This window comes from Rattus norvegicus, chromosome 16 (genome assembly GCF_021556685.1).
Source record: "Rattus norvegicus strain SHRSP/BbbUtx chromosome 16, alternate assembly SHRSP_T2T, whole genome shotgun sequence".
Taxonomy (NCBI): Eukaryota; Metazoa; Chordata; class Mammalia; order Rodentia; family Muridae; genus Rattus; species Rattus norvegicus.
Window position 1 is genome coordinate 7525952 of NC_141549.1, and position 27032 is coordinate 7552983.

Here is a 27032-nt window from a genome sequence, read left to right on the forward strand (position 1 = left end):
CGGGCGCCGGCTCCCGTTAAGCACCGCACTTCCGTTTTGCGGCTGTGTGCGGCCCGGAAGTCGGAAGCGCGAGACGGCTGCTTTCCGGTGGTGGGAAAGTGAGCCGGAGCCGGAGCCCGAGCCTGAGTGGAAGCGGCACGTCCGGGGCAGGTGGGCTCCCTGCGGCCGAGCGGAGGCGAGCGGCTGCGCAGGGAGGGTCTGGCTCGGAGGCCCGAGGAGCAGCAGCCTCAAGAGCGGGCCGCTGCAGAGAGGGAATGGTGCGGGGGGCGCCGAGAAGGAGGCGCACTCCGTCCCTCTCAGGGTTGGTGAATGAGGCTCTCCGCCCGGGCCGGCCCGGGGACTGTGCGCTGCGGGTCCCAGCATGAGTGCGGGCCCCGGCTGTGAGCCCTGCACGAAGCGGCCCCGCTGGGGTGCCGCTGGAACTTCTGCGCCGACTGCCTCGGACTCCCGGAGCTTCCCTGGCAGGCAGAAGCGCGTTCTCGACCCTAAGGACGCTCCCGTACAGTTCAGGGTCCCACCGTCCTCGTCAGCCTGCGTCTCGGGGCGGGCGGGACCGCACAGAGGCAGCGTCACCTCGTTTGGTACGTGGGAAAATAAAAATCTTTGTCCTTGTTTCAGTGTGAGGACCATGGGATTCCAGTCACTCCTACCTGATCTTGTGTCCACAACTCTGATGACCCCGTTGTTCAATCACTAGATACCACTCGTAGGAGAGAGGGGCTGCAACTTTTCTAGTGGCTGTGTGGTGTGGAAAACTTTGATGGACAGTTGCTAACTGGATGGACCTCACCTGTATGCTTTCATCAGCTTGGATAGAGAAATTGCCCTACTAAGGAAGTCTAGTTGTATGTATGAAGCAGAAGAGCGCTTCAGTCACCAGAAATCGTAAAGAAAGTTGTTGTAGTATACTCAGTCAGGCTCTGACTTCCCAGAGTGCACGGCAGTTAGTCTTAGCTTGCTGGCATTGTGTTTGTCCCTGGCACACGATATTGAACACGAGGAACTTGTTCTCTTCTTTCATACCTTGAAATCTATGAGGCGGGATAAACAATGGCATCCAATATTTAGAGAAAGTAAAACAACCAAGGAGAGAGAGTTTAGGAACACCAGCCTTTTAGGAGAGGCCTGAGAGAAATGCTCAGTGAATATGAGAAAAGTCTAGCTGTGTTCTTTCACGCGGAGCCAAGAACATTGCTGAAAAGCATGCACTGGTGCACGGTGTGAGAGGCTGGGCAGAGATCAGGGCAAAGGTGGACGCTTGTCTTTCTTGGGAACACTAACAAGCAGACTTGAAGCAGGTGTTCTTTTTTGTTTTGAGACAAGGAATCATTGTATTGTCCTGGTCTGGAGCTCAGACCTGCTTCCTAAATACAAAAATTAAAGGGACCTAGTCAGGTCCTTTCCTGCCTATGGCTTGACCCAAATCTTGAAATAATTGGATGTCTAGTAGAAATGAAGGGGGTAAGGTAGAAGGAACAGCGTACCTAAATACTGTTAGAACTGGAACATGGGGTTGCAGACTTAGGTAAGCTTTATTGTGGATGAACTTAAGTGCCGTTTAAAGGACTTATACTTTATTCTGTATTTAATGGGCCTCCTGGAAGATTTTAAACAAAGCAAAAAAAAAATGCCATTTGGTTAATATTTTATAAAGATGGGTTAAGCAGTAGCTTTTGGACTTTTTAAACTTCAGGCCACTGTATATTTTTCTAGTACCCAGTAATTGCTGTAACTTAGTACCATAAATATGCCATATTTATGACTGAAATATTTCATGAAATAGCATCCTTATATGTGTAATGCGTGTAACACTCTTATATTTTCTGTTGTTTCATTTAATAAGTGCTTCTCATTTTTAGTTAGTAAAACAGGTTAAAGTTCACACCATAAATAGAGTGACCAGTTTCAGGAAATACAGAACAGTTGCCCAATAAGTGAAGTACTTAAGGGTCTAAGCAATGAATGGATTTTAAATTTAGGATATAGATTTCAGAGAACCTGCTATAAAGGAGTGGGAACTGAAGGACTATAGATAATGGCCCTGGCTTCTGTGACTAGATCATCTGCAGACTTACTAACTTTATTTGCATGCTTGCTGGGAGCTGTTGGTGTTGCAAACTTTTTCTCATTAGTTGGACCTTTTCTGCCAAAGAAAAATGAAGTTAATTTTCACTTATGTGTTTTCTGTATACCTGCCAAAGCACCAGTGAACAGAATATTCAGAGTCTAAAATTTTTATACTAAACCATTGTTGCAATTCTTAGAATTATTTCTGGAACTTGGTATTTAAGTTTTTTACATATAGGTATCCTAGAAGTGGATTGAGTAGAGAAAGCCTATTCAGTATCTTTTTGTTTTCACGGATACAGCTCATACATTGATTGAAATCTGCAAATCTCTGCTTAGGCAGAACTCAGCATGCTATTTGCATTCTGATGGCAAATGACTTAACCAGTTGGGTTATTATAGGAGACTTCCTGGTGCTCCTTGAAAATGCAGGTGAATTTTACTGTAGTTTATGTCCTTTGTGTCTGTTTTTAGCTATTTGGATCACCTCATTGAACAACAGGGTGAATGATGTGCAGTGAGAGTAAATCGGAATTGTGTCAAGTTATAAAGGAGATTCGATTTAAGTGTTGGGAGAGAATGTATTTGTAGACTAGTTCTTTTGTAGTAGCCTGGACACAGTGTTTTCTCTCATTTGTATTCTTACTAATTAATACATTTACTCCTCAGAAGTAGAGAATTGCATTCCGAGGTAAGGAAACAGACTCAAAGAGCTGAAGTATTCTGACCATAATAATGCTGGTAACTAGATAGAGAGGTCTCAGTCTAGAACTGAAAGGGCTCATTGTGTATGTTTGTTGTCCTAGTTAGGTTTAGGATTGCTGTGAAGAAACACCAAGATGAAAAGGAAGTTAGGGAGGAAAGGTTTTATTTGGCTTACACTTCACATCTTAGTCCATCATTGAAGGAAGCCAGTACAGGAACTTGGAATCAGGAGCTGAGCTGAGGCAGAGGCCATGGAGGGGTGCTGCTCACTGGCTTGCTCACCATGCCTTGCTCAGTCTACTTTCTCCTTCTTTTTTTTTTTTTTTGGTTCTTTTTTCTTCGGAGCTGGGGACCGAACCCAGGGCCTTGCGCTTCCTAGGCAAGCGCCCTACCACTGAGCTAAATCCCCAACCCCCTACTTTCTCAAAGAACATAGGACCACTAGTCTAGTGTTGTCCCTGCCCACGATGGACTGGGCTCTCCCACATCAAAAATGCCCTACAGGCTTGACTGCTGCTGGATCTTGTGGGGGCAGTTTCTCGATTGTGATCCCTTCTTTCAGATGACTCTAGCTTGAGTCCAGTTGACCTAAAACTAGCCAGCTCACTTGTCATTATTCTTTCTGTTGCCTCTCTTATTTGCTATGATTATCTCTAGTTAAAATGAAAGAAATTCCCTGGGATCATTTTCGGTGTCCTTAAGTAATAAGATGGATTAAACTCAATAATCATGTGATATAATGGAAAAGAAACTTTTAGAAGTCAGAAGTAGTAGTATTGGAAAGAGTAAGGTAGTCCTTTCTCTGGGGTTCAAATATGGAATGGGGAGTATTTGATTAGCAGGATACATTGTTTCCTTACCACTTGCCTTTCCCCATTCATTTTTGTCAGGCTCCAGGAATCATAATTGGAAGCCTAAAGCTAGGAGGATCACTTTCCATGTCCCGGCTCAGGAGGCAGATAGCCAGCCCCCTATGGTTTCCCTGGAACAGGCCTCCTGGGTTTGCAACACTTGAAGTTCAAGTTCTGTGGGCTACTTTGTGTATATTAGAAGACTATCTTAGTCACTGTTGCTATGAAGAGACACCATGATTCTTGAGCCACCATATTGGTGCCAGGAATCAAACCAGGTCCTCTGGAAGAGCACCCACTGTTCTTAACCACTGAACCAAAACACAGACCAAAACAATTCTTATAGAAAAACTGAAATAATTTGAAAGGGCTCATTGTGTATCTTTGTTGTCCTAGTTAGGGTTACGATTGCTGTGATGACACACCAAGATGAAAATTGACTGGGGGCTTGCTTATAGTTTCAGAGGCTTAGCCATTCTCATTATGTCAGGGAGCGTGGCACTGGAACAGTAGCTGAGAGTTACTTCCCAATCACAGGCAGCTGGAGACTCTGGGCCTGATGTGGGTTTTTGAAACCTGAGGTTCCACAATTCAGTAATACTGGACCTACTCCAGCAGGGCCACTCTCTGACGATGAAGCATTCAATATATTAGACTATGGTGATCATTTTGATGCAAACCGCCACAAAGAGTCTAGCCATTGCAGCCTCCTATCTAATCCTAATATCACAGAAGAAGTTTTAAATTCTGATTAAAAAAAAATAGTGTTTTGGCAGTTTACCGCTTTGAAATTTGAAGATTTTCTGAACTATACTTCATGTACTGATTTAGGCTTAGTATTCATACTTGGAATGCTCGGGCTAAAACATAATTTCAGATTTTGAAACTTTGCATAGAACACAGTGGTTAAGCACCTCTAATCTGAAATTTTTAAAATCCGAAATGGTCCAAATCAGCCCTAGGGTTCACAAAGTTGGATTTTGAACATCGCATCCATCTAATGTAATTAAATAGAAAAGATAGAGCTATAGAAAAAAATTTTATCATCTCATCGTTTATCCTCAGATTTGTAGGAGACGTAAAAGAATAAATCACAGAGTGGTATTTAACAAGAAAGATCTATGCAAATTACTTTTTGTAATGGAAAACATTTAAAGAATGCTAATCAATTTTTTTTTTTTACTTTTACTGTTTTATGGAAAGTATATGATACTTACGTACTTTTGTGGAAGATGGAAATTATCTGAAACTCAAATATGTGCATCACCTGAAATGTCTTTCACTTGTGTTCCCATCTCAGTTATAGATAAATTAATTATTTAGGCCTGTATCTGTTTTGTTCATATTATATTACTTAAGGTAAAATAGGAAAATAAGAATGGCTTAAGTTTAGATTCTTAATATTGCAACTTAGAAAACAGCTAAGAACGATTAAGATTTAATACTAAAATAGACACATTCAATTCATGTCCAGTATATTAAAACCAGCAAGCATATGCATTTCTAATGGTTATATAAAATGTGATTTATATTTATTTTCATTGCATCACCCACTTCTGAGCTAATCATTTTGTTTTTGCCGCTGATCATATCCATTCAGTCATTTCTTTGGCATCTCAAATTTAGTATTTCATAATCAACCCAATCATATTTCTTCCAATACCTAATTAATTCTCCTATTTCCCATATTTCTGCTCAGTGTTACTATGATCATTCAAGTCTTTCAAGCTTCAATCTTGAAGTCTAAATTCAATTGTACTTATCTCAAAAGAAGTTATTTTTGTGCCTCAGCCAGTAATTTTTACATTTTCAATCTAGTTCATTATTAAAACACACACACACGCACAAATTCAGAATTTCAGCTCCTCTCATTCTTCCCTCACCCAGATTCTGAGTTATTAGGGTGGGAGTGGTCCTGGGATTCCCTTATTGCTGGCCTTCTCGTGATCTGGGTGGCTGAGAACTACTGACCTAGATCTACAGTAGCTCTCTCACTCAAGTGTGGCTTGTAGCCCTCTTTCTGTACTTGTGTTTCTCTGGGTCCTTCAGGGTGCTCTCCGTGATGTGGTCTTAGATCACCTTCAAATTAAATTTTTTCAGTTCTTTTCATCTTTTTGCCATTGGCACCTTTCCTTTCTGTTGCTACCTGTTTAAATTTCAAAGCAAAATTTCAGCACTACCTCTTTCAAGAAATCTTAACTGATTATTACCACTTGTTCTTATCTTGATTTTTTTTTCCCCCTCCCTGGAAATATCTTAATTCAGGTCAAGACCTCTTTTAATGGTAATTAAGGACTATACTTTTTCTGAGCATATACCACAGAGTGTCCTAATCCTTTACATCAATTATTAATAATTTAAACCTCACATTAACCCCATAAAGATGCTGCTAATATGTATACTTTATAAGTGAGTAATCTGAATCAGAGAAAAGTGTGGGTTTTTTGTTTTTGTTTTTTTTCTTTACACACTCACAAAGGAAGCCAGTGAGGTGGACAGGATTTTAATTCAGATGTTCTGAGTCCAGAGCCTGTGATCTTTAAACATTCAGCTGTACAGGTTTTTAGGGGTCACTCTCAACTCTGTACTGACACATTAGTTATTCCTGTCTTATCTCTTAATATTTGGAGTTGAGAAGAGAAGCTATGTTTTATTTACCTCACAGAGCCTAGCAAAAGGCTTTATATGTACAATAGGCTATATACGTTTTCTATTTGAAAGAATTTATATGCATATGTATTTAATTTTTAATTTTGATTTTTTTTTTGTAGTTTTCAAACAAAAGCCTATTACCACTTGGATGGATACTAAAGGACCCAAGACAGCTGAATCAGAAAGGTATAAAAAGACATTTCTATATGGAGAAATGAATAGTATATTAATGGAGTTGTTTTAGCTTGCCTCTTTTTTGTTTTTAATTTCTTTTTATTTTTCTTCATCTATCCTCATTAACTTTTTAAAGTTTAAATATTTTTGTTTTTTATATGCAGAGATGCTCATTTATTTGTGAGATGAAGAGATAAAAGAGAAATAGTTTCTGACTTTAAGATACTCATGTACAGTAGTGGTTATAGACACAAAAAAATATAACTACTGCTTCATGAGGTGAGTGTATCACTGAGGGTGTGAGCAGGTAAAGGTATGACTGGTGGCTGTCATGTGGAAGGAACAAGTCACCAGCTTTGCCTGGGCCTTGAAATCTGAGATAGAGGTAAGCTTAAGATTGAAGGAAAGGCAGGTTGGCAGTCACCCTGGGGAGGGCGTAGCGTGCTCGGGCACTGGTGCAGAGCAGTGAACAGTAAGTAAGCTGTGCGTTTAGGTCATCACAGAGCACACTTCTGGTCAATACTTTAATCACTTTACTTTCTGTCCTTTGTAATAAATTGGTTTTAGTTCTTTCTGCTCTCTTCCAGTAAAGAAAACAACAATACCAGGACTGACCCCATGATGAGTTCTGTGCAGAAAGATAACTTTTACCCACATAAGGTAGAGAAATTGGGAAATGTTCCTCAACTAAATCTTGATAAATCACCCACTGAGAAGAGCACGCCGTATTTGAACCAACAGCAGACTGCAGGCGTGTGCAAGTGGCACAGTGCAGGGGAGCGTGCAGAGCAGCTCTCGGCCAGCGAGCCTTCAGCAGTGACTCAGGCACCAAAGCAGCTTAGTAATGCGAACATTGATCAGTCACCCCCAACTGATGGCCACAGTGACACCGATCATGAGGAAGACAGAGACAATCAACAGTTCCTTACGCCCGTGAAGCTTGCAAATGCAAAGCAAACAGTAGGGGATGGGCAAGCCAGGAGCAACTGTAAGTGCAGTGCGTCTTGTCAGTGTGGGCAAGACTGTGCAGGCTGTCAGCGGGAGGAGGCCGATGTCATACCAGAGAGTCCTTTGTCAGATGTTGGCGCTGAGGACATTGGAACTGGATCAAAAAATGACAACAAGTTGACTGGACAAGAAAGTGGCCTCGGTGATTCACCTCCGTTTGAGAAAGAAAGTGAGCCTGAGTCACCAATGGATGTAGACAACTCGAAAACCAGTTGTCAAGATTCAGAAGCAGATGAAGAAGCAAGTCCAGTCTTTGATGAGCAAGACGACCAAGACGACCGCTCTTCCCAGACAGCAAATAAACTTTCAAGTCGCCAAGCAAGAGAAGTTGACGGCGATCTTAGGAAACGCTATTTGACTAAGGGAAGTGAAATTAGATTGCATTTCCAGTTTGAAGGAGGGAGTAATGCTGGGACCAGTGATTTAAATGCCAAGCCATCTGGAAACTCTTCTAGCCTTAATGTAGACAGTAGAAGTTCCAAGCAGCATGGAAAAAGGGATTCTAAAATTACAGATCATTTTGTGAGAATTCCCAAGTCAGAGGACAAAAGGTAATCCCCTCTTCCCTCCCATTTAGGAGTATCCCTCCATAGCATGATGTATTTTTAAATTTTGTAGAGGGAATTAAAGTAATTATTTATAGTAAATTATTTGTATTTTTAGTAACAGTTTATGCTAAACTAAATTTAAGTCTCGATTTCAGAGTATAAATTCTAAAGAGCCAGAAGCAGAAAACAAGAAGTGATGTTTAATTGGTGATCAGGTTTAGTTTCATGGACTTTGTTATGGAGTTTATGGGCATTATTAAAAGATGAAAATATTTTGTTAACTGTAGATTTTTAGCGTCCATCTAAGGCTTCTTTTATACAACATGTTCTAATGCTCTGACAGGCAGACATGTAATACTATATTTTATAAATTAGAAAACTGAGGTTTGGGTTAGAATTTCACTAAAACCCTGTAACTGTGGATGACACTACTAGGATTTTTTCATGTATATTTAAATATCTATCTTTACTGTTATTTCATAAGGAATTTTAAACCTTGATTAATTTTCCAAGGTATGCTTTGTAGCTTATGATACTGTTTATTTTGTTGAAATAATTCTGTGAAGACTAGAGAAGTAACTGATTCTATGATATGTGACATCTATGACTCACTTCTGTTTTTAAAGGTGATTTGTATGTTTGAAAGTTTCTTCTCTAGGCTATTGGAAACGAGCTTTGGGGTTTTAAAATAAACTTTGCAAATCTTCCTTATAAAGCAAGTTTGTCACACAAAGAGAGTAATATTCTTTGCAAAATGTGTACAAGCATATTTAAGGAAACTGAAAACAGTAAATTGCTCATGACCGAGTATATTTTCTTGACCTTAGAAAAGAACAATGTGAAGTCAGACATCAAAGAGCAGAAAGGAAGATCCCTAAATACGTTCCACCTAACCTTCCTCCAGATAAGAAGTGGTTGGGAACTCCTATTGAGGAAATGAGAAAAATGCCTCGGTGTGGGGTCCGCCTGCCTCTCTTAAGACCGTCTGCAAGCCACACAGTAACTGTCCGGGTGGGTATGACTCTTACCAGGAGCAAAGAGTTTCCTTTTTATTTCTTCTCCTTCCAGTTGATTATATTTTTATACCCACTGCATGTTAGGTATTGTAATTTTGTAAAATAAAAAAGTTTCGAGTTACTTATGGTTCAGCCCATTCTCCATCTTTGCTCTTTTCTTAGATCTTTCTGATCACTCTCCATCACTACCTCACGGGTATTCAGACTCAGCACATCTAAAACCACTCACTCTGTGTTAAGTTGTGGTAAAATATACATCATATAACGTTTACCACTGTAACCATTTTTAAGTATGTGATTCAGTGACATTGAGTGTATTGACAGTGTTGAACAACCATTGCCGATAGACATTTCCAAACTTTCTATCTTCCCAAATGGAAATTCTGTGTCCATAAAGCAATAACTCCTCGTTCCCTGCTCCTGCAGTCCCTTAAGCTTATGGCTCCTCGTTCCCTGCTCCCGCAGTCCCTTACACTTATGGCTCCCTCCCTAGTCGGCTCTCAGGCTCTCCAGTGGAGTTTTAGCTTCTTCTGCTGGGGCTCCAACCTTGCCACTAACCACTTGGTCTTCTAGACTCGGCTTTGAAATCTCAGGGGAGTTACCGCCATGACTCTAACTTTTACGGTACATGAATATAAAATCAAAATCATGGGCAGTGCCAGGGTCTGTTGCTTCTTTGAGAGCTGCGTGGGATTCCCCTGAACTTAACGTGGGGAAACAGTTCCTTGGTGACCTCGTGCAGACAAGAACTCTAGATCTCTTCCCAGTGACTGTCTTAGAAAGTCTTTGAAACAAACCCTCTACTTTTTATTTTTATTATTTTATTTTTAATCTTTGAACCTGTGGTAGGTGAAATCTTGGGTGGGTAAGGCCTTACAGTTTTTGAGAAGCCCACAGGTACCCTTCTTATTGTCCAAGTACAAAGTACTTGCTTGGCCTTTTTTAGTGATGAGACCTACTTTAGCAACCATACTTTCCTTGCATGCACGCGCGCAGGCATGCACGCATGCACACACCATATATACACACTCATACACACCACACACAAACACACACACACACACACACACACACACACACACACACACACACGCGCGCGTGCCCTTTCCCTAAACTATGAGCTTTTCAGATCTTTTGTCCTTTACTCTTGCTATAGATCTGGTTGAAAGCAGCCATAATGAGCCACAGCACAGCTTCATTGTTCTGCTGCTTTAAATTTCTTTCATATTTAATAAAGCAATCACGCCGTTTTAGAACTCAGCTGCAGAGGAAGTCTTAGCAGATGGATAAGCGTAGACAAATCGTCTGCCAGAGTGAAACACAAGTGACTTCTCGTCTGCTCTAGCTTGTTCCTCCAAACTTTGCCCATAAACCAATCCCAAATGTTTCTGAACCGCATCATGAGGTACATAATAAACTCACAGTCAGGGTTTCCGGGACTCAGTCCATGGTTGCTTTTGTCTGTTGCTCTTGGCCTGCAGCTGTGTGGTACATCACAGCACGAGGAGATTTCTTGGCACTCTGAAAGCAGAGAAGAGAGAGGAAGAGGTCAGAGGCTTGCTTCACCTGAACTGGAACAAAGGTTCCAACACCTTCCACAGTACCAGGGCCTGGGTTCTCAGCTTCTACTACTTGGTCCTTTGGGTGGTGCTCAGGATCCAGATGAACAGAAATCACCCCGTGACTGTTGGCCTCTACTCCCAGTTTGCTCCTCTTTCTTCCTTAGAGTTCCGCTGTGGTTTCATAACCTTAATGACGTCTTTCTCAGCTCACTCTATTGAATCTTTCTAGAATAGGTTTGTAATTTTACATATCTCTCATTCATAACATACTACGCTTTAAAAGATTGTTATGCGATTACTCTCTGCAGCGAATACATGATACCAGTGGGGTGAACCTTGAAAACATTCTGAGAAATGAAAATGACAGACTTAAAAACCAACAAGTTGTATGAATCCATTTATTTGAAACACCTAGAATGAAATGGTTGATATGTTTTTCCTCAAAACTTAATGCTTATTGTATGTTTACATTGGCACATACATACACAAATGTATGTGTACGCCAGGTTCTATCTTAAATCTGCTGGTGAAAAAAATTAAATACTCATTCATTTAATTTTAATGAAGGTAAAAACCTGTATTAGGGCTGTGGAGATGACATAATTGGTAAAGTGCTTGGCACATAAGCATGAGGACTTGTGTTTGATCTCCAAAACTCATAACAACCAGGAGAGATGGCTCAGCAATAAGGAACACTTGCCGCTCTTACAGAAGACCTCAGTTCAATTCCCAGCACTCAGGGTAGCTTAACACTACGTATAACTCCAGTTCTGGGAGGGATGACACCCTCCTCTGAACTCTATGGACACTCATGAATATGGCATACAGGCACAGACATATACACACAAATAAATGAAAAAACATCTTTTAAAAAGCCGAGTGGCACAGTGCTTACCTGTAGTTTTAAGAGGTGGGGGAGTGGATACAAGAGAGTCCTTGGGATTCACTGGCCGGCCAGCCAGTCTAGCCATTTCAGTGCGCTCCAGGTTTAGTGAGAGACCTCTGTCTCAAAGATCTAAGGTGATTAAGATGGATGGCTTGCATACACTAGCTGAGACAAGGCCTCCAACACATGCAGCAGAGGGTCTGGGTTCAACCCTGACGACCTGACTTTGGTCAGTGAGGTGGATAGTGGTAGAGGAAGGCACTCAATATTGACCTATGGCCTCTGGTCTGTACGTGTGCACATACCTGCTCATGTAGTCTGCACCGCATGCACACATACAAACATACACCGAAAAGAAAAACAAGTGTTGTCTTGTATAATAGTGGTCTACTAAAATAAAGAACTATATTAACTACTTATTTAAAGCTTCTAAAGATATCACGGTGATGAAGGGAACAAAGCTAGCTGTGAGGATGAGAATTCAGCTTTAAACTGATAAGGTAAGGAAATGGTAACTGCTATAACTGCATTAGAGGGAGACCGTGTACACACAAGCATAGAGATAGCTGTGGCAGGACAGAGGCAGCTATGTCCTGCACTCGGGAGGTTTCTGATTTGTATAAAGTGGACGGTGTTTGGTAGGAGCTCGGGCAGAGTCTGAAACAGGCTCTTTTCAGAGAGGATGTTATCCAAAAGGTGAAGAAGAGTTTTACAGGGTCACGATCTGGAGCTGCTGGAGTTAGAAGAGGGAGGTAGAAAGCTGTTGGTAGTTTAGGCAAGCAATGAGGAGGTTTCAGGCTCAGACTGCAGGTAAAAATTCACAAGGCATGGTGGTCGCTAACGTGAGGTTGGCAGCATCCTAAGAGGGGTTAGAGAGGTGCCCTGCCTGGGAGCTGGCCTCCACTTGATAGCATTTGCTTGCACCGCCTTGCTTGTACTGTTTTGTAGAAGGAATGCTTCGTTTTCATGCACTTACGGCTTTTGTTCTTGACATTGTATTTCAGGTAGACCTTCTGAGAGCAGGAGAGGTTCCAAAACCGTTTCCAACACATTACAAAGATTTGTGGGATAATAAGCACGTTAAAATGCCTTGTTCAGAACAAAACTTGTACCCTGTGGAAGATGAGGTAAATATAAAAGTCCCTGGGTCATAGTCTAGCATGTTTGACTTTTGAGATTGTGATGCACAACAACTTAAAACGCATTGACCCGGCCCTTTTCTCCCCTGAAAGAATGGTGAGCGAACTGCAGGGAGTAGGTGGGAGCTCATTCAGACCGCACTCCTCAACAAATTCACGCGACCCCAGAACCTGAAGGTATGTTCTTTCCAGTCCTGTCTCCTGTACAGCAGAGAGTAGGCCCTCAGTCTTCATATGCAGTGTTTGTGTCCTATCACTTAGTGCAGGCTCCTTAGAAAGGTTCTTGGTTTCCATAGAGCCACTAGTAATAGAGTAGAAAAGTTGAGACTTGTAAATGACTTGCCTAGAGCCACGCAGAATAATTGGGTGAACGTGCAGTACGAATTAGTTTCTTGGTTCTGTCCAATTTCCTTCAGCTTAAGCCTCTGTTTTGGTTTGTTTTAAAATTATTATGCTTTTGCGATGTGTTAATAGAAAATCAAGAAAGAATTATGACCGCAGCACTTTGTTGCCCAAAGGAAACAGCCTACTGATGATTAGGATGCACATCAAATATTCTATTTTATTGTTCTTATTACGATAGGAATTTAATTATTTATTAGTGTTACATATGAGCAGTAAATTTTTTATTTAAGAACATAGGGTAATTATTAGATTCTGTTCCCTTAATATCTACAATAGACATAAACATGCATATTTTGTTAGAGAATGATAGCCAACAACATAGTACTTACATAAATAGTGGCACAGGTATCTGTGCTTTATGAAAATGGTGCTCATTTCCTTTCAAAGGCTTGGTTTGTTATGGTCACTTTCTTTGGTTTCATGGTTTCTGCCAAATTAATTCTAAGCTTTTATAGTTCTGTGGGCTTTTCCCCCTATTTTCTTTACATGAAAATAATATGTGTACAAGTTTGTATTTTGAACATTTTATCCCTTTCAAACAGCAAATTGTTTTTTTGTTTGTTTGTTTGTTTGTTTCCTGAAACAGGGTTTCTCTGTGTAGCTCTGGCTGTCCTGGAGCTCATTCTGTAGACCAGGCTGGCTTCGAACTCACAGAGATCCAAGTGCTGGGATTAAAGATGTGCACCACCATGACCCATATACTGTCTTTCAGTGGTGAACTTGTAAAGCTGTTGAAGTTTTTTGGAAAGCTGAGGGGCATTATTATCCCTGGGATTCTTTTTAAACCTTGTAGTGAACTCTTTAAATTGGCTCCTTCAAAATGCAGATTTTCAAGGTCTGTCAGTTGTCAGGATGTTGATTTCATATGTATACACATAAATCCCCGTGTACTTACGAGTTGTCAGGATGTTGATTTCATATGTATGCACATGAATCCCATGTACTTACACGTTGTTAGGATGTTGATTTCATATGTATACACATGAATCCCATGCACTTACGAGTTGTCAGGATGTTGATTTCATATGTATACACATGAATCCCCATGCACTTACACGTTGTCAGGATGTTGATTTCATATGTATACACATGAATCCCATGCACTTAACACGTTGTCAGGATGTTGATTTCATATGTATACACATGAATCCCCATGTACTTACGAGTTGTCAGGATGTTGATTTCATATGTATACACATGAATCCCATGTACTTACACGTTGTTAGGATGTTGATTTCATATGTATACACATGAATCCCCATGTACTTACGAGTTGTCAGGATGTTGATTTCATATGTATACACATGAATCCCATGCACTTACACGTTGTCAGGATGTTGATTTCATATGTATACACATGAATCCCCATGCACTTACACGTTGTTAGGATGTTGATTTCATATGTATACACATGAATCCCCATGTACTTACGAGTTGTCAGGATGTTGATTTCATATGTATACACATGAATCCCCATGTACTTACGAGTTGTCAGGATGTTGATTTCATATGTATACACATGAATCACCGTGCACTTACGAGTTGTCAGGATGTTGATATCATATGTATACACATGAATCCCCATGTACTTACGAGTTGTCAGGATGTTGATTTCATATGTATACACATGAATCACCGTGCACTTACGAGTTGTCAGGATGTTGATATCATATGTATACACATGAATCCCCATGTACTTACGAGTTGTCAGGATGTTGATTTCATATGTATACACATGAATCACCGTGTACTTACGAGCTCACCCGGTTCTCATGTGGGTGTGTATCAGTTTGAGTTTTGTTCCATTTTAAATATAATAACCCAGCATTTGATTTGTTTGTTTTCATGATCAAGGTAAAAATAATTTATAGTTAACTTTCTCTCTCTTCTCCTGTCTCTCTCTGACTCTCTCTTTCTGCATATTTTAAGCCATTTATACAGAAAAAATAATTACATTGTTTTTACTCTTTTCTTTACCATCATAAACAGTCGATAGACGTTGGTGGGTGCAAAGATGAGGTCTTTCTCCAGATTTCCTTGCAGATAGACATGGTAGTGACACTTTGATTCAGATCCTCTAGGGTCCACTGGCTTGGTGCAGTCCATGGCAAGGATTGTTTCTGCCTGTGTAAAGCACACTCACGTTCATGCCTCTTGTGTTTGGGGCTCTGTCTTCACAACCCAGTCTCAGACACTTGCAAACCCTTTGTGGTGACTATCCAAGTGCCACTGGGAAAGCACTGGTCTTCTAATTGGCCTATTTTTTTTTAATTTTTATATGTTTTCTTTAAGCATACAGAATAATTGTACCATTCTACATTAGTCTGCTCACCTCTTCAGCAGTTCCTTATGCACCTCGATTACTTTAGGATGGGGCAACTGCTTTAATGTGATTTTTATCTTATCAACAAAACGATGTAATCTTTCAAGATTCCTCATATCTGCTGTAGTAATTTCTTCACTCAAAGAATGGGATGTGAAGTGAGAAGTAAATATTAAGCCTGTGATGGCCATAACCTTTGTGCTATTTATTCATTTCGGGGTAGATTTGGGGCTTCGGATATCCCAAGATTAGAGGAGAAACAGTAGTATCCTTAGTCCTAGTTCTGTTAATAGTGTACTGGATAATTCATACAGAAAGCACCTGTGTTTATTATTGTGAGCTAGAAGGAACTTGAGTAGTTGAAGGCTAACTACAAACTGGCACCCAGCTTTCCTAATGAAAACCTCAAGGTACTGTTGGGGTTTGAAGACTAGAATAAAAGCAAATCCAATCAGCCCACTTGATAGCATCACAGACGGGGAGGTAAGCAGTATTTATTATTATTCCTCATGTTTGGATTTGACCAGCTTAAAATAAGAAATCTGAGTTAGGCATGGCAGCACTTCTTGTGGTTCTAATCCCAGCACCCATGTGTGGTGTGAAGTTTGCTGTGAGGTTGAGACTAGTATGAGCGACATAATGATTCCATACTATAGTATGAGACCCTGCCTCGAAAAAGAGAGAAAAGAACATTGTAGCTAGAATTAAAACATGCTCAGCTTTTTCTCTTACAGTTATTCCTTATACAATAACTTATAGCTGTCTTTATATTATTTACATTGATTTAGTAATTATAAATAACCCAAGTATAAAGGAGGGTGTGCCCAATTATAAGCAAATACTCCGCCACTTATGTAAGAGAGTTGAGCATGCTCATTTGGTATCCTGAAGTGGGCTTGAACCGTAGGTAGCATACAATAACTTTATTGGGGTTATTTTAACTATAAAATGTGAGGAAGGAATTAGGAAATAAGCAGTGTCTAAAGTGTTTCTCTTTATCAACTTTGAGGAACCGTGTAGAGCAAACCCTGTTGACGCTTATGTCTACTGCTGAGGTAGGCCTCCACAGTCGAGACACACACCGTTCTCGTCATCTCCGACATTCACCTTGCTTCTTTACAATTGCTTTCTCTATGCTGGCTTCAGATAAAAAGTTTGTTCCTTTTTCCACTAAAGATTAGCTGATAATTTACGACAGGAGTCTTCATATGCTGTAGTGCTTGATTTAATTGAAGATTTTTAAGATTCACCTTTGTGATTAAATCTAAATGCATTATGTGGCCATTTATTTGTTTGTAGACAGACATTACTATTTACTTTATCATATAACATTTTGAAACAGCCTACTAAGGACTCCTTAAACATCTTTTAATTCTTAATAGAAAATGTTGTTTTATGGCTTGTGAGAGAAAAATAAGAGCTTTTACCTTTGTTCTATGGTTAATGTTTTTCTTTTCTGAAGGACTGTAGATATCCCTTGATTCCTAGTTAATATGATATATTTTTATAGGTTTGGGTTTTAATGTAGATACTTGTTCATTGTGTGACATGAAATATTTTCTAGGAAGCTTTTTATTAATTTTTTAGCGTGGAACCTTTATAGTAATAATTTAACTCAGTGGATTTCAGACTTGAGAATTCCCTTGGAAAAAAATTGAATTAACAATATAGTTGTTATTGAATTCTACTTATTAGTTTATTAATTATATAAAATAGGAGCAAAGTAGATATGTAAAAGAGTTAGGTAAGAGCTAATTATAAATACTGGTTTCCTCTGCACAACGGATTGCATTATGCATATCTAACTGAGGAGACCCAGTGCGTAGTATTAGCTACTCAAGATGTTAAAACTTTGACCAGTAGATGGCGTACTTTGACTTACCATTCTGTATGAATATAGAATTGGTGTGAACTGGGAGGCTTTGTATCATCATATACAGTTTTGTATAGCTGTGGTTTACTTCCGTGATAAAATAGAAGTGTGCTTCTTTGGCTGTAAAATAATTCAACTCTGTAGGAGGATTTGAGAAAATATATATACTTTTTCTATACTAACAAAATTATATTTTATACTTTATAAAAATAGTTAATAGTAGGGCCTAGAGAGATGGATCAATTGAAAACATACTTGCCGTGCGAGCACAAGGACCTGAAATCGGCTCCCCAGCACCCATTTAAAAAGGCTGAGTGTGTGTCTGTAACTTCAGTGCTTAGGGAGATGGAGATAAGGCAGATCCCTGGGGCTCTCTGGCCAGCCAGTCTTAAGTCAGTGAGTTCTGGGTCAGGGAGAGACCTTGTCTCAAAAACTAAGGTGACGAACGATTGAAAAAGACACTGAACCTGTAGCTTCTGTATGTATATGGACATATTTACACACTTATGCACAGGAACATATCAATACAGCCATGCATGCCCGCATTCTCATTCTCTCTCTCTCTTTCTCTCTCTCTCCCTCCCTCCCTCTCTCTCTCTCTCATACACACACACACACACACACACACACACACACACACACACACACACACTTGTACTTTAAGGTCATGGTCTTCAGTCAGTTTTCTTTTAAACGTTTTCTTCCCTTACTCCCTCCCCAGTGGTATTTTAGTGCTACAAGTGACTATGTATCTGTCGTACATGAGAATATCTAAGTGTGTGTAGTGATGTTAGTATACGTGTGTGTGTGCACAGAGAGAAGTGGACAACACATATGTGCATACAACATATGATGTCAGCCACAGATGATTGTAATTTCTTTATTTTTTAATTCCCTAGGGTGTGAGTTTTGTGCAGTTGGAGTGCACTGTCCCCATTTAGAATGCTTTAGGGTAATTATGTTTTCTTCCCGCTGCTTAACATTTTTAATCTTATTTATCTTCTGTGAATAATAAATTAGTCTGTATTCTGTCTCTCCGTAACTACTAGTGTGGAATAGCTAATGTCTGAAGGGAACTTGCTTAGCATTAAGAAATTTACTGGGGGGTTGGGGATTTAGCTCAGTGGTAGAGCGCTTGCCTAGGAAGCGCAAGGCCCTGGGTTCGGTCCCCAGCTCCGAAAAAAAGAACCAAAAAAAAAAAAAAAAAAGAAATTTACTGGAAGTAATTTATAAGAGACCTTACATGACTGTGTTATAAGATTTTGTTTCTGTTTTTTCCATAGGATGCTATTCTGAAGTACAATGTGGCATATTCTAAGAAATGGGACTTTACAGCTTTGGTTGATTTCTGGGATAAGGTAAAAGTCTGCTGGGTTTTTCTTTGGCTGTAAGATGAGACTGTTTTTTAAAAGGGTCTAAGAAAAGTACATACAATTCTTCATACCAACAAAATTTTATTTTACTTTAATGGTTTTTCAAATGCTTGTCTTAGGTAGATAATTTGGGTCTGACATTTTGTTTTATTCTCTTGTTAAAGTAATTTTTTATATTGTTAATGCTACTACCATCGTCAGTAGAAGGAACTGTCTTTCATGCCTAGATTTTCCCTCCCAGTTTGGGTTTTTAGACAGGGTCTCACTTTTTGCCTTCGGCTGCCTTCAAACTGCTGACTGTCCTGCCCAGTCTCCTGAATGCTGGGATTACAGACGGGAACCGCCCCACAGGGATAAAATCACTACTGTGCTAATGAGTGGGTTGCTAAATTTACACCAGAGTAACGTCTGTGTGTGTGTAATTACACAGTAGTAACTCGTGTGTTATGTATATGTATGTATTCCCGTAGTTTGGGTAGTTTCTTTAGATTACTCCAGATTAGATGCTTAGGTGAGAAGCCACAAGAGCACGGAGCTCCTCCTCCTCTGCATGTGTGCTGTGAGGTCATTGTCCCTGGCTACAGCCGCTCTCCGTGCGTTCAGCGTTGTAAGCACATCACCAGAGCAGGGTGGCAGCAGCATCTCTCTTAGAAAAAAGGGCAGGAAACCTTTTTTTTTTTTTAAACACTAACACATTTTACAGGGAGGCCTGGTGGTGCATGTTTTCATCCTAGTGCTGGAGAGGCTGGAGGAGGCAGGGTTAGACTCAGCCTGCGTATAGAGTTCTGCTTGAGCTGAACTGTGCAGTAAGCAGCATCATTTGTTTAAGACATTTATTTGGGTGGTTCCTTTCTTTTTTAAATTGTTTTGAACTTTGTACTCTTTGTTCTGTGAACGTGAGTTTTTGATGCTGTGACCTAAGTATCTGAAAGTGTACTTGCTGAGAAGTTTCAAGTGCGAATTACTTACCAAAGCACTTCCCTAAACAGTGGTAGCAGGCTTTTGTTAAGTAAGTTTCCACTCAGGACTAGATTAGTGTACAGTCTTTTAAAAATTATATACAGTTTGGGTCATTTGCATTTCTCATGTTATTTTAATCCTCTCAAGTATTTATGCTTCATTTGTTAATAATAGAACATTTGTTTAAAACATTATAAATTAAAATACCTTTAATATTCCCTAGTTTTGATTATGCAAGAGAGAATAGTTACTAAACCATGAACATGAACGATTTTCTTTCCTCGTGTTAGAGCCTTTTCCTACCTAGCTGTCTTTCAGGTAAATAATTTTGAGGTAATTAAAATCATTATTATTTTTTCATCTCATAAATGAGTAGCTGTGATTTCAGGTTGGGCTTGTTGGTCCAAAGTGACATAGTTTGTTTCTGGTGGGAACAGGGCTAGCCCAGTCGCACGTAGTCATCCTGTAATACTCCTCTAGACACAGCTTGCTTCTGTCAGCTGCCTCATTCTCTAAGCAACTGATAAAGTCCCTTCCACCTTTTAAAATTCTCTCTCCAGATTTAAATTTTTCTTCATACCCTTTCCAGAATGAGATGTCACCTTTTTCATTTCCGTGACTGGTGCCTTAATTTGGGACTCTTCACTTACTGGTATCATCTAACAGTTTGAAGCTTTCCTAGCAGGGACTTGAACATCCTGAGCTTTCTGTCTTTGCTAGCACATGGTGCAATGCCTTATGTAACTGTCAGACACTGTAAATGTTTGTGGTTGTGGCTTCAGCTGTGACCAAGTGGACGGATTGGTTTGCAGAGTTATCAATCAATACAGGAGAATATTAGATGAAAACTGCTTTAAATTAGCTGAGTGAAATGTTTGTGATTTCTCTCATTAATCCCTCCCCAAACCCACAGCACCCTCAGATAGGATGACCTCTGAGCTGATGACATTTCTGGCTTTCTGTCAGTTCATTTCCTGTGCCATTAGTAGACTCTTAGGAGTCTGTTCTTTAGGACTTGTGCTGGTGATTCAGTGATCAGAGACTATTGTGTCGGGTGTTAGACGGGAATACTATTTCAAACTTCAGGTTGGCGCTGCTGCCCGGGGAATCGTCCTGAAATAGGAAGGTGCGGTTGACACAGTAGACAGTGCGCCGCTATCTCTCTGTCCAGAGTGTGTGATGAGCACACATCTGTAGGACTGCAGGTTGCTTTCAGGTTCACTGTGTATCTGGATCATGAAGTCCTCGTTAAAACACAGAATGTTGCTCACTGACCTCCCTGTGGCTCCCACTTAGAAAGTTTGCCTATGTGTATGTGGTTCCAGAGGTCCCGTTAGCACCACTGACAGCTCTGTAGTCTTAGACACATGTAGTCTTTTACATGAACAGTTCAGATAGCCACTTTGATTTCTGTATAGAAATGTTTTAAGGATTTAAGCCAAGCGTCAAATATCTGAAGTCACTCTTCAGGTTATAGAATGCTAATTCAGTGTTGTTTCTAAAAATGATTCTGTCGAGGTTGGAGAGATGGCTCAGCGGTTAAGAGCACTTAACCCTAGCTCTTCTAGAGGTCCTGAGTTCAAATCCCAGCAACCACATGGTGGCTCACAACCATCTGTAATGGGATCCGATGCCCCCCTCTTCTGGTGTGTCTGAAGACAGCTACAGTATACTCACATACATAAAATAAATAAATCTTAAAAACAATGATTCTGTCCTAGGCACATTGAATGAGGATTTTTAATGTTAATACTTAAGAATGAACAAATAAATATGTTGCTGTCTAAACTTTACATCATTGGCTATTTTTTTAGAATAAATTCCTAGCAATATAATTATTGGAGTCAAATATATTATGACTTAATGTGAAATGTCTGCAAAGACTGATTTTAAACACTTGGTTTCTAGCTGATGGGCTCTGTTTTGAGAGGTTGTGGAACTTTTGGGTGTGGAGACACAACTATGTCCATTCTTAGCCCTGCCTTCTCTACCATGAGGGACAGTAAATACCCTGGGAAACCACAAGCCAAACTAAATCTCTTAAATTGTGTCTTGCTGTGTGTTCCACTGCAGTGCTGAGAAAAGTGATGAATGGAGAACACTGGTTAGCACTGAGAATGGTGTCACTGGTGCTGTAAACCAGACTGCGTGGTTCAGAGGCCTTCGGAGTCATCCTTTGTAGAAGAAGTGAAAACAGGTTTGAAGCGGTGGGCAAGAGAAGCCTTCACGCGCTGTGAGAACGGCTCTAATGGAGCAGTAGTCGTAGTGCAAAGACCTCAGTGCTGGTAGAAGTGCAGACTGGAAAAGCTTGTAATGGGGTGGCAGGGAAAGCAGGGGGCCTGGCCTAGAGAAGCTGTTTGTTAGATTCGGGCAAAGCATATGACCACTTTCTGTTGTGCCCTGAAAACTAAGTGATGCAATTCAAAGGAATGGGTAAGGAAATCTCAGGCATAGCATTCAGGCCGTGGTGTAGTTGTTATTGCTCAATGTTTTTAGTGAGGGTGTAATGAAAATTTAAAGCAAAATATGCAGCAGAGAGATGTGAAATATGTAGGAAAAGGGTGACTTGGGTTAAAGTTGTAATGTAAAGGGGGGTAATGTTAAAGAGTCTATATTATTTAAGTTTTAGTATAATTAAGGATGATTCATACTGGGACAATAGAAAAGGTGCCTTGAGGGGAAGACCCCAGCTGCTGATGCTTCAGCTTGTTTAAATGCAAATTCATTTCAAAGGAAAATTCCTGAACAAAGAGAACGTTCTGGCTGTCCTGCTTGAGCAGGACTCCCTAGGGCCATATTTTCTTAGGTCCCCAGAGGGAAGTCTTCAGATACTACTGCTGCTTCTGGTAGAAAAGGGGCCAGGCTACTTCTTAGCTGGTAGCACAACTTAGTGTGTTGTACATGGAGCTACTTTTACAGGCATGCAGGATGCAGAAACTAGACTGTGGAGCAACGATCCACGAAGGACCCAGAAGACCTGTTGAGCCAACAGCAGGTCGCAGTCATAGTTTCTGTTTGGAGGTCCTGAACAGCCTGTGTGTAAAGCTGTGAAGCAAAGCCCAGGCTGTAGTAGAGCTGAGTTGTAGATGCCAGAGATGAGGGGGCATCCACTTAGGAAAGCTGTCGGCACTGAGTGTTTCCAGAGGTGTCAGAGTCAGCGCCTGGGCCCTGGTAGCGCTGACAGCCCAGACACGGCCACCCATCTTCAGTAGGCTACTAGTAAAAAGCAAAGAAAGGAGGTATATTCAGCAAAGCCACATCAGGAAGAGAAACTGATAGAAGTCCAGTGACTTTTTGTCCCTTAAGTACATCTTCAGAGGCCTGATATGAGGTTTTGGTTTAAGTAGAGGTCAAGCAATCCGGCTTGAGGAGTGGTGCCATCATCACTGACCCATCATTCTGTTGGCTCAGGTAGCTCTTGAAAGGTAGTCAGTCCCTCAAGTCAGAACTGTGGGATCTGGCTAACAAGTTCTTCCCAGACGACACTGGGCTTCAACTTTTTTCTTTCCCCTACTATGAGAGTCTTTGGAAAGGTCCAAATTCCTTGCAGATTATTATTTCAATAGTTTCATAGCCAAAGGAGTGGTCGAGGCATAGCTGTCTCTTTAGAATATGTTCATTATTCTGCCCTAGAGGCATTACAAGTGGAATACCCCAGCAGAGAAGCCATATATGTATGCTACAGGTGTCAGAGCTAGAGGGGCATGAGGCACAGGTAATGTCAGTATGAGTCCCAGGTCCCGGATGTGAGCTCAAGGGTCTGGCGTTTGCCCTCTCAGGTGTTCGTCTTCCGTTGTCGTGACGGGATTGTTTATTCTGTGTCGTTGTGTGTTGGAAATGTGTAGCTTCCTTGGATTTGCAGGAGCTTACAGTGAGGAGGTTGCCTTCACTTTTCAGAAGAGACTTCGAGTTTGGAGTTTTGAATAATGTTGAAACTGAAAGACTGTGGGGAACTTTGAAGTTGAACTAAATACGTTTTGCATTATGAGCTGGCCATGAGCTTATGGGGACCAAGGGCAGAATACTGTATTTAAATGTGGAATTCTCCACAGGCTCAAGTGTTTAGCACCCGTATCCCCAGCTTGTGGCTGTGTGGGGAGGGGTGTGGAAGCTGTTTGCGATTGGGCCGAGCTAGCACACGTAGGGCCATGAAGGTACGCCTGAGCCTTTGTCTTTCCCAGTCTCACATCCCCAGTGTCCCAGCCATCGATCGGCTGCTCCATGTTACCTATACGATGGACTTGATCTTCTCAAACTATATGCCGAAATAAACCCATTTTCTCTTGTGTTTCTTGTCCCAGTTCTAAGAAAAGCAACTAATGTAAAGATTATATGAATTTTGAAGACATAGATAATAACGCCAGTTTCTGTTCCCAGAAGGCAGTTCTGGATTCTAGTTCTCGGCACAGCATGCGAGAAGCCTCCTCACCATGCCTTTCTGGGGGTATTTATTGTCACAGTATGAATGCGTATATAACCATTCTATACAATATCTTTAGGGAAGGGCAGAATGTGTTTCTTGAGTTGCTTCCTGACACACAGCACCTAAAGGTTTTTGATATATTACTAAGAAAAGTAAATTATAGGTAGGACAGAGATTTATCAGAGATAATGATACAGTATAATATGAGACTTCTGATTTAAGTGACCTGAGTTCTCAGACTCTGAATACTTTTAATGATGGGATTTATAATTAGATTATGAGATTTACAACTTGCCTTTAAAAGTTTGAAATTTTTCTATGTACATATCATATACATCCTACAATTTTCATAGATGTAAAGAAATTCTTCAGTTGCTTTCAAGGATAGAAGTAAAAGAAACTTATACTATTTATTGAAGACCTTTCTATGTAAAAAGGAATCACTGTTTATTGATCCCCTACTTTTTTGAAATTTAAATAGAAATTGGATAAATTTAGAGAGGAAACTAGGTTTTGAGATATGTACTTGAAATGGACAAGTCTGTTTGAATTAGGTGAATAGTAACTATTTACTGGATATAGGAAAGATTATTAGAGTCCAAAGCGTGTCTACTTCTGTTGTGAGGATGTTTATGCCCTAAACTTTCGTATGTAATGCATTGTAGTATACAAGGTAAAGAACTGATTGTCAGTTTTATCATTAGAGAGGGACATTGAACGTCCATAGATGAATGTAGTAATTAGGCAGCATAGCAGACGAAATGGTCTATAGGGCCCAGTATGCCATGGGAGGACAGAAGAATTGATTTCGGGGTCATTGGGCAAACATATAGATGACGTAGCCCTTGGTTAGTTGGGAGTGTAAAGGAAACAGACACATGTGCTGTTGAATAACCAAGTGATTGTGTGCTGTAGTCTTTGCCTATGTGAAGGGCCTTCCTATTGGATACTTATGCATTTACATTTCACATGTTATCCCCTTTCCCGTTCCCCCCTCTCCCTTCCCCTGTCCCCCTGCTTCTATGAGGATGTTCCCCCTCCCTCCCACCTCAACACCCTGCATTCCCCTACACTGGGGAAAAGAGCCTTCACGGGACCAAGGGCTTCTCCTTCTACTGATGCCAGTCAAAGCCATCCTCTGCCACATATGCAGCTGGAGCCATGGGTCCCCCCATGTGTACTCTTTGGTTGGTGGTTTAATCCCTGGGAGCTCAGATGGTCTGGTTGGTTGATATTGTTCTTCCTATGGGGTTTTAAACCCCTTCAGCTCCTTTAGTCCTTTCTCTAACTCCTCCATTGAGGTCCCTGTGCTCAGTCCAATGGTTGGCTGCAAGCATCCTCATCTGTATCAGTGAGGCTCTGGCAGAGCCTCTCAGGAGACATCCATATCAGGCTCCTGTCAGCAAAGCACTTCTTGGCATCAGCAATAGTGACTGGGTTTGGTGGCTGCATATGGGATGGATCCCCAGGTGGGAGTCTCTTGATAACCTTTCCTTCAGTCTCTGCTCCATTCATTGTCCCTGTATTACCTCCTGTGAGTATTTTATTTCTCCTTCTAAGAAGAACTGATGCACCCCTAGTTTGGTCTTCTTGAGCTTCACATGGTCTGTGGATTGTATCATGGGTATTCCAAGCTTTTGGGCTAATCCACTTATCAGTGAATTCATACCATGTGTGTTCTTTTGTAATTGGGTTACTTCACTCAGGATGATATTTTCTAGTTTCATCCATTTTCCTAAGAATTTCATGAAGTCATTGTTTTTAATAACTGAGTAGTAGTACTCCATTGTGTAGATGTACCACATTTTCTGTATCCATTCCTATGTTGAAGGGCATCTGGGTTCTTTCCAGCTTCTGGCTATTATAAATAAGGCTGCTATGAACATAGTGGAGCATGTGTCCTTGTTATTTGTTGGAGCATCTTTTGGGTATCTGCCTAGGAGTGGTATAGCTGGGTCCTCAGGTAGTACAATGTCCAGTTTTCTGAGGAACCTCCAGATTTCCAGAGTAGTTGTAGCAGCTGGGAATCCCACCAGCAATGGAGAAGTGTTCCTCTTTTTCCACATCCAGGCCAGCATCTGCTGTTACCTGAGTTTTTGATCTTAGCCATTCTGACTGGTGTGAGGTGGAATCTCAGGGTTGTTTTGATTTTCATTTCCCTGATGACATTTTTTTAGGTGCTTCTCGGCCATTCGATATTCCTCAGCTGAGAATTCTTTGTTTAGCTCTGTACCCAATTTTTCATTAGGATTATTTGGTTCTCTGGAGTCTAACTTCTTGTGTTCTTTGTATATATTAAGTATTATTGGATGTAGGATTGGTAAAGATCTTTTCCCAATCTGTTGGTTGCTGTTTTGTCCTATTGACAGTATCCTTTGCCGTACAGTTTTATGATTTGTTATTCATGGTCTTTCTTTAAATCACATAAAGACAAAGCCTCTTAGAACAGCTTGGTTCTTGGGAGAATAGCACTTTCACTTTGGATGGCGGCATCTCATGGGGTCCTGGATTGAATACAAGAGAGAAGACAGACTAAGCAGCAACATCCATCATTCTCTGTGTTTTTACTGTGGCTGCAGGACAGCCATGTGTCAGACTGTTGCCCTGATTTGCTTCTTCATCATGATGGACAACTGAACTGTGAGCCGAAGTAAGCTCTTCTCCCTTAAGTTGCTTTTGTACGGTATTTGTTACAACAACAAGACAGGTAAAAGAGGAAATGGTACAGATATATGGGAGCTGTTGCTGTGATAACCTGGACAGTGTGGATCTTGGACCATTGGACCTGATTTGCAGGAGAAATGAGAAAGAGTTTGGAACTTTGGCTGGAAAAGCCCTTGACTACTGTAAGCAGACCTCTGGTCATTCTCTTGGCAGCTTTGGAGACAAGAGCATTGTGAAAAGTGTGGGTGTGGCTCATAAAGTTTCAGCAGGAAACAAAGAATATTCTAGGTGGGTTAGAGAACAGTGGGTGGTGTCAGATGAGTCTGGCCATGTTCTTCCTGAATCCTGAGAGGTGGGGTGAGGCTGAATTTGTTTGGCAAAGAAAATTTGAAGACAGGATAGA

The 27032-nt window shown here is 40.8% G+C and overlaps 1 protein-coding gene across 6 annotated transcripts in view; it reads left to right on the top strand.

Moving 5' to 3' along the window:
* Positions 1-84: 84 nt before the first annotated feature.
* Parg (poly (ADP-ribose) glycohydrolase) overlaps positions 85-27032 on the top strand; it is a 107843-nt gene continuing 80895 nt past the window's right edge. For 2 of the 6 annotated variants that reach the window (XR_015639595.1, XR_015639596.1), the window contains exons 1-7: positions 85-581; positions 6395-6461; positions 7037-8008; positions 8833-9016; positions 12474-12596; positions 12702-12785; positions 18493-18567. Coding sequence is in view for 4 of the 6 variants with exons in the window: in NM_031339.2 (NP_112629.2) it covers positions 362-581; positions 6395-6461; positions 7037-8008; positions 8833-9016; positions 12474-12596; positions 12702-12785; positions 18493-18567 (1725 nt within the window). In the remaining 2 variants the exon portion in view is untranslated. 6 annotated transcript variants of the gene reach the window in all.